This window comes from Poecile atricapillus, chromosome 27 (assembly GCF_030490865.1).
Source record: "Poecile atricapillus isolate bPoeAtr1 chromosome 27, bPoeAtr1.hap1, whole genome shotgun sequence".
Lineage (NCBI taxonomy): Eukaryota > Metazoa > Chordata > Aves > Passeriformes > Paridae > Poecile > Poecile atricapillus.
In genome coordinates, this window is record NC_081275.1 from 2,184,555 (window position 1) to 2,199,349 (window position 14,795).

A 14,795-nucleotide genomic window follows, 5' to 3' on the forward strand; every position below is an offset into this window, starting at 1 on the left:
CACAGTAATTAATTTTCACAGTATGCTAACAGTGAATTCCAGCTCTCCAAACCATTACTTATGAGCTTTAAACATTTATCAACTCCCCGTTTCCCCGCGGTTCCACCTGATCCTGAACAATTCCCTGCTCTACAGCAGGTTGGGATGGTCAGGGACAGCAGGACACAACAGGCACAGACATTTCCACAGGGAAGGAGTGTGGGAACTCAGCCACACTGGGGCTTGTCCTGATGCAATTCCCTGATGCTCTGTGCAGGACCATCCCTCCTTCCTACCACAAATCCTTCTCCATTTGTCTGGCAGCGCTCATGGAATCCCAGAATTGCTTGGGAGGACCTTACAGCTCATCCAGTGCCATGGCAGGGACACTTCCCACTATCCCAGGTTGCTTGGAACCATGTCCAGCCTGGCCTGGGACACTCCCAGGATGGGACAGCCCCAGCAGGTGGTGACCAGTCCATGTCCTGGCACTGCTCTGCCTGCCCCAGCTTTGTCCCCTGCCAGCTGAGAGCCAGGAGGTGACACCTGGAGGTGGCTGTACCTTCACACCCACAGCAATGAGACAAACCTCAGCCTTTGGCTCCACTCAGGATCCTTCCCCTTCCAGCTATCAGAAACCTCACCCTGGCTCCAAGCAAGGTTCTGTTCCTGGGGAGCCCAAAACCCTCACACTTCTCCTTCCCCTGAAATCCATGCAAAATCCCATTTACATTCCACCACCCAACCTTTTTCTCCCTGCCTTATTCCCCACACTCCCAGTGCCACAGAGATTCCCTGCCTCACTCATCAGGGCTCTTCACAACCTGTCCCCAACCCACCACACTCTTGTCACCTCAGCACAGGTTGCATCTGCTCCTGTCAGAAACTCAACTCAGGAAATCATCTCAGAAAACACAGAAAGACAATTTTTTTCCACTCTTTTGCTCCTCCACATCCCAGCCATGATTCAGGACAAGCACAGCAGCTGCCACCTGTGCAAACTCCTGCTGTGGAGGTTGTGACTCCATCCTGCTCCTCATGGGTTTCACACAGGGATCTCCACACCCATTTCCTGTGTCCCAGGCCCCAATCCCAAACATCCACCCTGGCAGCAGGGAAGCCTCCAACAGCCACACTTTGTGCTCTGGGCTGAGGAACACTGGAACAAAAGAAATGGAATCAGATGGGAAACAGCAGCTGAATCAGGTGGGAAATACCCTTCCAGAAGAGGCAGTGCACTGAAAATGAGAGATGCTCATCCTTTTTCCCTGTTTCTTTCATTCCAGAGGTGAGCCAGCAGCATTTCCCTGAGCTATGTTTGCCTCCCAAGACTTCACTGTCACTGAGTGTTGACAGAACCAGTTTCTTGCAGTGTAAGAACGCTGTTGCTGTTAATAATTCAAGCTTCCACCTGCCTCTGCTTTCCCCATCTCCAGTCCAACACCTGAGCTCAAAGCACTGACAAACTCAGCTCTACTTCCAGAGCCTAAAACGAGGCACAGTCACCCCCACACTCCCCTCCAGAGGGGCAGCAGGAGAGGGCAGAATTATCCACAGAGATTTTAAAGGGCTTTCCAACCCTAACGATGCACAAAGTCTGATCTGTTTGGTGTTTGCCAACAGGACCATCCTGCCAGGAGCTGAACACCTGGGACAGGACAAAGTCCACTTGAGTTTAACTGGAGCAGAGGGATTCACTTTTGCTTTAACTCCTCAGAGAAGCAGAATCCTGTTCTCCACATCAGCCTCACCACGAGGATTAATGAGAGGATCCTCACGCTCATTAAGGACCTGATTTAAAGTTCCTTCATTCACCACACAACCAGCGAATCAATCCAGCATTTAAAAGCCCAAAACTTAATCCCATTTAGCACAAACTGCTGACACAGACCTCTGACCTGCCTCTGTTTGGGTCTGGCTTTATGAGTGACCCAATCCAAGCTCATGATTTGGGAGCAGAGCAGCAAAATCCTGGATGCAAATAACAACCCACCGGTGGCCAGGGAGGACTCACCGAAGCAGCAGCTCTTTGGGCAGTTTTTTGTTGATTGCAGCTTCATCGTTGTTTGAGAACATCTGCAAACACAAAAAAATGGCACAATTTAGCCACAACTCAAGGGAACAAACGCTGCTTTACCCCAGGGAAGAAGTGGTTGGTTAATGAGGCTGTTTCCAGGTATCTGGACCAGTAAATTCCTAACAGGTAAACTTTGTGCTGCAGCTTTCCAGCTCCTGCACTGGACCACAGCTGGGTGGAGCATTACATCAAAATATCTTAAAGCACAGTGCAAGGATGCTCTGTGGATTGAGAGATTAAATATAAACTGAGATCTGCAGCTGCTCCAGTGAAGGAAATGATAATTAGGATGTGGCTGTGAGCTGGGGAGGCTCCCTCAGCACTTTGGGGGTGCACCAAGGCACAGACACATCAAAACTGGGAGGTTTTACAGACCAAACATCTGGCCAAGGGGCTGGAGGGGAGAGGAAGAGGAGTCCAAATATCCACCAGAGGTGGAAGGTGCAGGTGCAGCAGGGTTGGTTTCTGTGATGGAAAAGGTGAACAGAGAAACAACAAAGTCTTGCAGAACCCAGAACGTTCTCCCAAGCCCTCAGGAGCTCTGGGACAAACAGGACTGATGTTTAAACCACCAAGAATGGTTTAAAGGAGTTGTGATCTTTGGTGCTGCACCAGGAGGAGGGATCATGCTGGGAAAGCTCCGTGTTCTTCCAAGGCAACGAAGCCAGAGCTGGCTCTTGTAGCCCTCCAAATCCATGGACAACACCTGATGCACCTGGAATGGACTTTGGGACCAGGTAAAAGCATCTCAGACACTCTAAGAACAAGAGAAACTTCTCTTTTCCAAGGAATGCCAAGGAAAACAGAGAGCAAAGCCTCACAGGGCTCTTGAGAAGAACCTAAATAAAAACAGTTCTAAGATTTGGTATTGTCTGGCCTTGGGGAAAATCCAGCACCTCCCAAATATCCTGTACCAAGCATGGATCCAGCACATCCCAAATATCCTGTACCTGAGCCTGGATCCAATCCCAACACATCCCAAATATCCTGTACCTGAGCCTGGATCCAATCCCAACACAACTTCCCATCAAATCCAATGTGCTGCCACTAAATGGCCCTCTAAATGCTCCAGCTGGTGATGGAAAACTGGGAATTGAGGAACACCATCACCCCCTGAGAGCACCAAACCCCAGGATTTTAGAGCCACACGCTGTGCTCCCAAATCCCAGTTTGCTTTTGAATTATCCCAAGGCTGCCAGAGCACGGTGCCAAAGTGGGAATTCTCAAACTTCCTTCCCAAAATGTCAGTCAGCAGAAGTGTTGCTCCCCCCACAGACCCTTTTATCACTTCCCACCAGGAATATCACAGGTCCTGAGCAGAAGCCAGCCTGGCAGCTCTCAGCCCAATTTGCTGATTTAATTTAATTAAACGGAGCTTTTGCCATTCCCAGCTCGCAAAGGGCTCTTCCTTCACATCTCCAGGTGACTCTGGAGCCACAGTGGGTGGGAACAGACATTCCCAAGGCTGGGAGAGCAGCACCTGCACATTCTGGGGCAGCACCAGTTAATTAAATTGATTAGCTGATTGATTAGGAGATTGAGGAAATCATGGAGGGAGCTCTAATGGAGGAGGAATGCAGAGGAATTATTCATGGGAAAATGAGATGTGATTCCTTTCCCCCCAGTTACAGGAGCACACAGGCAGATCCAAACCCTTTCCCACCACTGTCCAGACCTTGAATCAGGATTTTCCTCCCCAAAAAAAGGCTCAGAAAAATGAAAGGAGCAGATTTCCACAAAGGAACCAGAGCAGAACAAGGGCAAGAAGGGTTAAAGCAGAGATTCCAGGAGCCTCCTCCTGATCACAGAGAACTCTGCCCATCAAATCCCTCAGCAGGAAAATCTCACCTCAGTCCCAGCACAAATCCCATCCCCAGACTGGTTTCTGCAGGAGTTTCCCTTTGACCAGCACTAATCTAAAGGAATGTTTGTTTTTTGTCTTACTAAAAATAAAAATCCTTGGACTTAAACCGTGACAGGGCCCAGGCAGGATGGGCTCCATGGGAAAACCTCAGCTCTGGAATTCTCCCTCCCCTGGAATAAGCCAGGATGCATCTCCAGACCTATTTTCTCCAGCCTTCCTTCAAAGCCTGAGGCTCAGATGGCAGAGGCTGGGTGAAAACAGGCTGGAATTGGGATTTTGCTAAGTCATGGCAGCATGTACAGCTAAATATACCACGGACATGGGGTCCTTCTGGCAAGTCCATACAAAAATAAAGCTCTGAAAAAATGTCAGGGGCTATTCTAGACTTCCAGGTTTTCAAAATGCTTCATGGGATAAGAAAAATAAATACCCCAAATTTGCTTCTCCTAGCGTCTCTTTTATCTTCTTTAACACCAGGTGTTGTCCAATAGAAGAAATTATTCTGGACAGGACACAGAAAATCACATTTTTCTTGTGTGTAAATTTTCAATTTTACAGAATCACAGCACAGAATCCTCCACTGAGGAGCAGCTTTGCAGCCAATATCCCACATGGAATATTGGGAAGGAATTCCTCCCTGTGAGGGTGGGGAGGGGCTGGGATGGAATTCCCAGAGCTGCTGGGTCCCTGGAAGTGCCCAAGGCTGGGCTGGACAGGGTTTGGAGCATCCTGGGACACTGGAAAGTGTCCCTGCCATGGCAGGGGTGGCACTGGTGGCCTTTAAGGTCCCTTCCCACCCAAAGCTCTTTTGATTCCAGGAGCCAAGAGGTTCCATGGATTTTGGAGCCTGGTCCGTGGCACAGGCACCCCATATCCCCTCTGGAAAACCCATTCCAGGGCCTCAGCATCCTCACAGGGAGGAGTTTTCCCCTAACACCCAATCCAGGATTGGATTTTTATCAGTGTGAAGCCATTCCCCTTGTCCTGACCCTGGAATTCCTGATGGAATTTCAGCTGCCAACACGGTGTCAGCCCGACACCGAACCCAAACACTTTCAAGCAGAAAATTCAAAGCTGGATGGAGAAAAAGGGATGAAGACAACTCAGAGCTTCAGGGAATTATTGGCTGCAAGGCTGGAGGAAGCACCTGGGTCGGTTGAGACAGAATTATCCACCTTGATGTTCACTCCAGGGAAAAAAAACCTGGATCTGGCACCTCTGGAGAGCCTGAGGGTGCCTGGGAAGCACCACCACAACAGCAAGGGAGACACAGAGCGGGGAAGGGAGAAGGTGATGCCTGTTTCTGTATAAAAACCACCCTCAGAGGTGAGCAGCAAATAAAAGCCAGAAACATTCCCAGAAACTCAACCAACAAAGCACTGCACGTCTCTGTGTTAAGCAAAGCTCACACCAAAGAAACAAAGCAGAATTTAAAACCATAATCTATGAAATATTGGTAAATATTCTGATTTTAAACCGCTCCAGCTTGTTTGCTTGTGGAACAGAAACTGTGTGAGGTGACAAACTTGCAGGTAATGGTGTGCTGAGGATGAAACTGGAGCTCACTGCCCTCATGGGCCCCTCTAACTCAGGATATTCCAGGGTTCTGCGAGCCCTGATCCACGAGGAAATGCTGCCCAGACCCTCCACAACTGCACATAACCACAGGAAATGAAGCAATTCAAACCAAGCCAGAAAACAGGCTGCAATTATTAATTATTAGAGAGCAAATCATGCGCTCTGGAAACTGGTTTTAGGTTGGGAAAGGCGGGGAATCAACCACTGATGGCAGAAATCATGGATTACATCCATAGCTTGAATATTTTGGAGTTTATAGCCCACCCAGTCTGCATCAAGACACTTTGGAGATGAACCTTCCGAGCTCCAAAAGTCTTTTGTGTTCTGAAAGCTCTGTGTGAATTTGTTCAGAGTTTAAACCCTGAGTCTGAGATGCACTGGGAGGTTCCTCCAGCTGTAAGGCTGCTGGCTCCCAGCCCAAATTCCAGGATTTCTGGTAGAATTTGTACCAATTTTATCTGTAATGGTCCACATGGAGATGAACAAGCCCAGTACAGTCACTGACACAAGACAAAACTCACAGCAAACCTCACCCACAACTCCAACCGAGTAAAAAACAGCTGAGCACGAACCACAGAACAACAGGAAAAATGTGGAATTCACTCTGCATTTCCTTTGGAAAAGCTCAGTGAAGCTTTGAGACGACTTCTTACAAACATGGTCAATATGTACTGACATCCTGCCTCGAGTTCTGCTCATTTTGGACAAAAATTCCTCCGCTGTGACAAGGCTCAAATAACAGAGACATGAGAGCCGTCGGTTCCCTTCCCAGGACAAGATTTCGGGAAGCAGCAGCTGGAGCAGGCTGAGCTGCCTTCCTGGAGGCAAAGAAAATATTACACTGCAGAGATAAGTCACAGTGAAGTGACAGCGAAATCCGAGGGCTCCTCGGAGGACGCCATCCAAAGAATGAAGTTGTTTACATCCACAAGCAGCTCCAACCCAGGGAATTTTCCCTCTAGCTTGTTCACAGGGAATTTTATTTTTTAAATAAAATTCACAGGGAATTTTATTTAAAAACCCATCCAGTTTAATCTGCATGAAGTCTCCAAGGAAATGGCTGGCTGCTGGATGAGGCCAGGCTGTCACAAGCTCCGGTGTGGCCGTCGGGATGCTCCGTGGGGATCGGGAGGAACGGGAACGCGGGCTCTGCCCTCCTGCCCCAGCCGTGCTCGCCCCTCTGGCTCCCAACCAGAGCTCTGCTCAGGCAAAATCCTGACTAAGCAGGACAAACAGAAATAGATCCTGGCCAAAAAGGCTTATTACAGGCTTAATATTCCTAAAAATAGCTGGATAGGCAGGGGGCTGGATGGGCAGCGTCGCATCGCCGCTTCCTCGGTCGCTGCTTGGTTGGGAAAGTTTAAATTCCTGCTGGGATGAAGGAGCTACCTGAGCCCAGCCTGCATTTGGGACACATTAAATAAAGAGCTTTTTTTGAGGTGTTCTGAACCAGCAGTGATCCAGACCTCAGTCCAACCCTACAGGAATGGAGGCTGGGATGGAGCTCTTCCCACTGCACATCCCTGGTGCAGGAATTGCCCCGCAGGGAAATCCCTCAGTGATGGGTGACAAAGGGACAAGGTCGTGCTGCTGCCTCCAGAAAGGAAAACTCCAGAGGCACAGGTGAGATACCAAAACCCCACTGATTTCACAACTCCCATTTCAGCTGCCACGTGTCCGTATCCCACTGAAAGAGAACCCCTTCAGAACCTGCTGCCAAACGGGTGCATTCAGCTGCTTTTTGTTCACCTGTTTTGTTCTCCTCCCCCAGTCCTGGCTGCCAGACAGTTCTCCCCAAACCAACCATCCCAAACCACCCCAAACCCTCGGTGTGCTCAGCTGAAATCACAATTCCATCCCCCCCAGTTAACCCCGAGTTACCCGACAGCCACCGGCGGCATCCGAGCGGCTCCTCCGGGTGGCCCTGGCAGGAGCTGGGGACAGCTCGGGGACAGCTCGGGGAGGCAGCAGCTCACAGTTAATCAGCTTTGATTCCCCACCAGTTGTACCTGGAGCTGAATGAGAAAACAGCCCCCCAGTGTCAGAGGGATCACAGGGATGGGGTGAGAGCTGGGCAGCACCAACCCCATTCCTGCTGCCAGGGCTGCTCCAGTTCCTGCAGGAACCTCAGCACCCCACAGGGACACCCGAGGACTCGGTGAGCCAGCACAGATTTCTGATGGAAAACGGTGTTGCTTTCTCACACATCCCCACCAAGGTTCTAAATGTAGAGCACTGTCCATAAGAACAACATCCAGACCCAAAAAGAACGAGTAAAAATAAGACAGAGACTTCCTGACATCCCCAGGACAGCCCATGGCACAGTCCCTCACCATAAAACACCCACCATCACTATTTTTATCTTGTCAGAAGCTCATTTTAGCAGAGCAACAATTTACTACAAATACATTTAGAATGGATTAAAAAAGAATCAAACCCAAAATCTGAGACATGATTCAGTATTTTCAGCCTAAACCCAAGACTTAGCCAGCTCTCTGAGGCTCATCACAATTCAAATAAGCTGCTTTGATAAATTATAGTTCTGCCCCTCCCCAACACCTGCAATTCTGTCATTATTACTGGTAATATTATCATTATTACTATTATTATTATTGGCAATAGAGTGTTGCTTTTTTTTACTGCTGGGTTTGTATCCAGCTATTATGTAAGAAGATGCTGGGATCATTGGCATAAATATTAGGAAATAAAGTCAAATGATGGCATCTTAAATAAAAAAAACCCACCTGAGCTGAGGTGTGAAGGGCATGGGGAGAGTTTGTCCCAAAGGAAAACTGTGGGATGAGGTGGGGAAGCACAAACCCCAAGCAGAGGGGGACTGGCCCCTCCTCAGATCCAGGTTTCACCCCGGATCAGGGAGGGTAAAACCCTCCCAGGGCTGACTTTCCCAATGGTGTGACTCAAAGGAAGCTCCCAGCCAGCGAAAACAGTAATTAGTGCAGTGTCCCAGGCCCCAATTAATGACGGTGTCCAAAATAAATGGGATGTGCCCGTGGGTGCCGGCTCCCAGTCCCTCTCTCGTCACACAGGCACAGCTCCTGTCCCCACCCAGCCTCCCCAAAATGTCCCTTGGTGCTCCCAGTGGGACCAGGGATCCCTGTGCTGTTCACCCCCAGGAAATCCCTCACTGGAGTCAGAAATGAAACCGTGGAATGGTTTGGGTTGGGAGAACCCTCCAGTGCCACCCGTGCCATGGCAGGGACACCTCCCACCATCCCAAGCTCTCCAAGCCTGGGACACTTCCAGGGATCCAGGGGCAGCCACAGCTGCTCTGGGAATCTGTGCCAGGGCCTCCCCAACCAGCAATTTCTTCCCAATATCCAAATCTCTCCTCTTTCTGTTTAAAATCCTCCCCTTTTCCTTATCTGTGTGCCTGTGGAAGAAAACCTGTGCCACTGTTGAGGAGTGGAACTGGCTGAGTTTTAAGGCCCTTCCAACAAAAAACATCCTGGGATTCTGTAAAATCAGATGGGTCAACATTCCCATTGTCACCCAAGCCACTGACAAAACTCCTGGCAGAGGGAGAAGGAAGAAGTGAATCCTATTTGGAGCAAAAAGAGCAATAAAAATGTGGGACAGCAGCTCTGTCTCTCGGGTGACACAGACTGAGGCCAATTTTCCTGGTGAACCCTTCCCACTCTCCCTGGGGCCTGGGCCAAGCCCCTTTTGCACAACCAATTTGATTTTTGCTTCCCAATGTCCCCAAATCCCTCTTCCCTCTACACAGGCCAGCAGTGGGGGTGTGAAACACAACCTGTGGTTTATATCTCTTCCTATCTCATCATTTCAACAACCACTTTGAACCAAATAAATTAAGAGTTTATTATTCACCTGCCCAAATGAAGCGCTGGTTTAAAAAGTGTTACGTGTGATGTGGCACGGCACCGAAATTAAAAATAAATGAGGGTGGGGGAGTGAACAGGAATATGGAAAATCCATCAGCTTGGATACTCCCCCTCCCCAAATCTTTATTTTTTTACAGTTTTTCTCATTACCTATGAGCCATATTGTTACATACCATCCAAAAAAAAAACCCTGTTTCAGCTGTGCCACCTCAGGTGTTCCCTGGGTTATGTCACCAACAGTTTCTCTTCACATATAAAATCAAATTCCATGGTGTTACATCAGTTTTTGCAAGGAGAGTCAGAGCAAAGTTATCCCTGCTCCCTGCCCTGTTTGTGTCCCTCTGTTTGCACAACCTCCATTCCTTGGAACAGTAAAGCCCCAGCCAGGAGCACAAGGAGCAGCCCGGGAAAGGGAACAGGGACAAACCCAAAAGGATCAGCCCTAAAGCCAAACCCCCTGAAAACACAGGGACAGCGTTTCAGAGGCAGGAACACAGCAGATTCCAAAATGGGATTATTCAATTTCTCAACACAGGATTAATTCATGAGGGCAACTCAATTTTGGAGCATTTGAAGTTTCCCATCCAGCTTAGCTCATTTCACATCTCTACAATCAAACAAGACCTGGGAACCACAGAGGTTCAGAAGGCTCAGAACTCCCTCACACTGAGCACCCTGAATCCACAGCAGAAATGCCACAGATCGATGCATTTCTCAGGCTGAAGGTGCTCACAAGGCTCACCACAGACCCTCATTCCTCAGAGACATCCCTGGAGTTCCCAAAATTTCATTTCCAATGGACACACACACCTCCTGCTCACTGGAGGGTTTGGAGGCTCCCAGAGGAAGCTGGAAAGGATGGAGATTTCTGTGTGCTGCTGCTTTTGAGGATGTAGAGGAGACAACATGGATGGTTCAGTCGGGGGAGAAGAAAAAAGAAAGAGAATTACTTAATCCTGACAATGTGGCTGAGGAAAACCCAGGACAGATCCAGGGAACATCCCAGGGCACGAGAACATGGACAACAGAACTTGGGCCTTGCTCAGGGAGTCCTCCCAGAGCACCAGGGGTCACTCAGAAGCACCAGGAGATGCCTCCCCTCCTCTCTGCTGATATTTGGCTGCTCTTCATCAGGCAGAGAGCAGAGAAATCCCAAATAGAAGCATGGATTGGGATCTGTCGGGGCATGTTCTGCATTAAACCGACACCACAGAGAATTAGGAGTCAATCTGGGTAATGTTTTCCCTTTTTGTTTGCTTTGCTGCAGTAAGTGGTGATTTTCTCTGCGGTGGCCACACCTCCTGTAAAGGGACTAATCCCAATATGCTCCCGGGGCCGGGCATGGCATTCCCAGGAAAAAGAGAATTCCACTTTTCCTGGAATCAGAAACCCACAAGCAAGTCCAATTTAAGGGGCTCGGCCCATATTCCACACCACATTTTATTCCTACAGTAAGGAATTATTATTATTGACCCCCCTGACGACTGGATTTGTGAATTACCCAACAACAATGGCTCAGGAATCTGTTTACGTGGCTCCACAAAAGACAATAAACCAAGTGCAAACCCAAGCCAGCCTCCCCCTCCGCAACTCAGCCTTCATTTCAAGTCTGAAACAGACACAAAATGTTGGCCACAGCCCCTGATCGGGCTGGTTTTACCCCAAAATGAGATTCAAAGGCCCTGCTCAGCCAGGGAAACTGCCCTGGCATTATCGGAGGAAGAGGAGGAAGAGGAGGAAGAGGAGGAAGAGGAGGAAGAGGAGGAAGAGGAGGAAGAGGAGGAAGAGGAGGAAGAGGAGGAAGAGGAGGAAGAGGAGGAAGAGGAGGAAGAGGAGGAAGAGGAGGAAGAGGAGGAAGAGGAGGAAGAGGAGGAAGAGGAGGAAGAGGAGGAAGAGGAGGAAGAGGAGGAAGAGGAGGAAGAGGAGGAACTCCCAGTCTCCAGCCATTTCTGCCCGATTTTGCCCCCGTCCTATGAAATGTGAACTCTCACAGACCCTTCCCTTGCAAAGCACAACCATTACAAACTGGTTTCTAGGAAGCAGAGAGGAATTTTCACCCATTCTGGAAAATAAATCCATTTCTAAGTGTGAACACACATTTTGGAAGCTCTTCTGAGCGCCATAACCTCAGTGGAATGAAAGGATTTAATGATGGAGTTAAAGGAAAACAGCTCTGAAAGTTTCCAGGTGAGTGGGTCAGAGATAATCCGTGCTGGGGTAATAAAGGATGCCTTGGATTTATGATCATGGAATGGTTTGGGATGGAAGGGACCTTAAAACTCATCCTGCTGCGGGCAGGGACGTGTCCCAGTGTCCCAGATTATCCCTCTTCAACCTGGCCTGGGACACTTGCAGGGATGGGGCAGCCACAGCAAAACACAAAACACAGCAACCAAAAAAGCCAAGAAACAGGATGACGTTTAAAGGCACTTCTTGTAGCTCAAAATAAGCCTTTCTATAACACACCAACTCCTCCTGTATAAATATAGGTTTGAAAAATTAATTTAGGCCTCAAAGGCTCCTCGAGCATTTTGCTTGTTTTCCAACTCGTCTGTTTTTTTACTATGAGAAGAAAATAACATTCCAGCAAAGAAAAAAAACCCCACCCAAAACAAGCCAAAGTTCTTCCCCACTCTTTTTCCCCCAGTGAATCGAGTTCATCGTGTCCTGGTGCAACCCTGAGGAAAATCCTCCCAAAACTGGAATGAACTCCAGCACTGCAAGATGAAGGATGAGGAAGAAAAGGATGTGGATGCCCTATGAGATATTTCCCCTCCAAAATCTGCTTTTACTCTTTGCTCTGTAACCAGACAATCTGCAGCAGTGCAAAATTAAAAAAATAAAGCTCTCAGAAGTTAAAAAAAAAAAATAAAAACCCACAAACTGTGCAGGCAAGAAGAGCCCAGAACAGTAAATACAATAACCCTGGATAATGCAGGGCTCGTGTGCAGGATCCTCTCTGGAGTTCCCAGCGTGAGCCCAGTGTTTTTAGCACCGGATGCTACAGAAACACGAATATTACAACGTTCAAAAAAACCTGAGCCCACCCCCAAACTCACACTGCTGCAGATCTCACAGGGATCTGATGGAGGAAGAAAACAATCCCACGTGCAGTATGAGACCACCAGCATTTCCTGCACCTTCCTCAGCTCCAGGGCTGAGGAATTCCACACGGAGTTTTCACTCTGTGAAAGCAGAGCCGCCTCAGTTTACCATTCACCAGCATTTTCCCTGGATCGCCATCCCACCCCTCTCCACCAAGGGGGAACAGCCACGTCTTTACCATTCCAGGCTCTTTTTTGTCCCCCGCACGGGCCGGGCAGTCCGGAGAAGGAGCGGGCAGGGATTTCCATCCTCCGCAGCGATGGGAAGTAAATCCCGCCGCTGCCCTTCCTCCCTACCCCCCTCCTCCTCCTCCCCCGGGAAGACAGCTGGGACAACAATGCGGCTGGAATCGCCCTGGCTCCACACTCCGCTTTGTGCCATGTCCTTTCAATAGATCTCATTGTTTACCCTCCGCTCCTTCCGTCCTCTCCATCCCCCACCTCCCTCCAAGCAAATTTTTTTCCCCCCCGGCTACTGCCCCAAAAAATGAAAAAGCGGCGCTGGGGGCACCTTTCCCCCTCCCCAAAGGCTCTGGTGTTTTCCAGGCGCAATTTTCCACATCTCCTGCTCCATCATCAACTTCGCTGCCAGCGCTCAGGCCCGCAGCAACACGTTGGCAGCAGCTCTGTCCCCCCCGACCCCTCCCCAAAATCCCCCCGGGAGTTTGCAGCAGATGGGGGAACCCCCAAAATGGGGCGGGGGAGAAGTTTCACCCCCCCAAACTCCCCCCCAGCACCCACAGATCCACCCCAGCCCCATCCACAGCAGGGATGTTTAAATCGGGCTTAAATCAGGCGGGGGAACCCCCTCCCCAAAATGGATGGAAGGGAAAGAAGTTTCACACCAGAAATTTCTCCCCAAATCCGGGAGTCCAGGCCTGAGCCCCCCCCTCCACCCACAGACCCCCCTGGCAGACCCTCCCCAGCCTCCCACACACGGGACACCCCCAAAATGGGGAGAAGCTTCACACCAGCACCCCCCAAACCTGGGGGTCACAACCCTGAGCCTCTCCCCGTCCCCACAGTCACCCCCGACCCCCGCCCCATTCACAGACCCCCCCCAAAAAACGAGTTCACATCCATCGGCGGAACATCCCCCCCCCGACAACGGGGGTGTGGAAGGGAGAAGTTTCACACACAGAAATCAGAACCCGTCAGCCACGACCTCCGGCCCCCATCCCAGCCCCATTCAAACACACCCCGCCGTGTCCCCCCGCGGTTTTCCCCAGGGCCGCGCAGTGCGGGGCGGGATCTGAGGGCGCTCGGGGGGGGGTCCCTCACACACAGACCCCACGGCCCGGCCGCCCCCCCCCCGCGCCTCCTCAGCCGGGCCAGGCCGGGCCTCCCCCCGCGGGGCCGGCCGGGGCCTCACCTCAAAGCGGCTCTTAGTGACCCCGTTCATCTCCCTGCGCATGACGGGGCCGGCCCGGGGGCGGCGGGGGGCGCGGGGCCCGGGGGGTGCGGGGCTGCCGGAGCGCGGCCTCCGCCCGGCGCCGCCGCCGCGTCCGCTCCGGCCTCAACTTCGACCCAAAACAAAAACACTCGGCACCTGCCAGCAACGCGAGCGCTGATTGGACGGCGCGGCCGGCGGGGGGGGGCGGCGGGGAGGGGAGGGGGGGGAACGGGAGCGGGACCGGGGAGAGGGAAGGGGAGGGGAGGGGGGAGAGGGGCGCAGAGCGGGGGGCGGAACGAGGGGTTTGGGAGCAAAGGGAGAGCGCGGGGGAAGCGGGAGAGCACCGGGAAGGGCAATGGGGGAGGAAAGGGGGATGCAGAGAGGAGCGGAGCTGCCGAGGGGAGAGAGAGGGGCGAGGGGGATGGAGCACGGGGGGGGAGAGGGGAGAGGGTCGGAGAGCGGGACTGCCCGGGGGGACCGCGAGGAGGGGGTGCAGGACCGGGGCTGCCTTGAGGATGCGGGAGCGGGGTTGCCCCGGGGAGGGCGGAGGGATGGGGAGGGAGAAGGAAGGTTGGTTGGAGGGGGGGGGGACACACGACCGAGGCTCCCCCCCCTCCCCACCACCTACCCCGCAGGCCGCCGCCCCCATCGCGCCGCCGCGGGGGTCCTCCCGCCCCCTCCCCCGGTGCGGAGCGAGGGTCGCTGCCCCCCTTCCCGGGGGTGCGGGACCCCCCCTTCCCGGGGCTGCGGGGCCCGCAGGATCCTCCCCCCGGTGTCCGGGGGGCTGCGGGGATCGGGGGTCCCGGGAACGGGAGGGGGGGGGGGGGCGTCCCCCGCCCCTCCGCTCTCTTCCGGGAGCGGCGAGTTCAACCAATCAGCGGCCGGCGCGGGAGTGACGTCATGGTGATGTCATTCTCGCGGGAAAATCAAGCGTGGC

At 51.8% G+C, this 14,795-nt stretch overlaps 1 protein-coding gene across 7 annotated transcripts in view; it reads right to left on the reverse strand.

Annotated features, from left to right (window-relative positions):
• Positions 1 to 14,522, reverse strand: part of FBXL20 (F-box and leucine rich repeat protein 20) — a 42,689-nt gene extending 28,167 nt beyond the window's left edge. For 3 of the 7 annotated variants that reach the window (XR_009279661.1, XM_058857858.1, XM_058857857.1), the window contains exons 1-3: positions 12,645 to 12,662; positions 12,421 to 12,546; positions 1,994 to 2,055 (exon numbers count right to left, since the gene is read on the reverse strand). Coding sequence is in view for 6 of the 7 variants with exons in the window: in XM_058857858.1 (XP_058713841.1) it covers positions 1,994 to 2,055; positions 12,421 to 12,546; positions 12,645 to 12,647 (191 nt within the window). In the remaining variant the exon portion in view is untranslated. Of the gene's footprint in view, positions 1 to 1,993; positions 2,056 to 12,420; positions 12,547 to 12,644; positions 12,663 to 13,837; positions 13,985 to 14,486 lie in introns of those variants that run through there. The other 4 variants (XM_058857863.1, XM_058857861.1, XM_058857862.1 and 1 more) reach the window with 3 other exon arrangements.
• Positions 14,523 to 14,795: the final 273 nt, after the last annotated feature.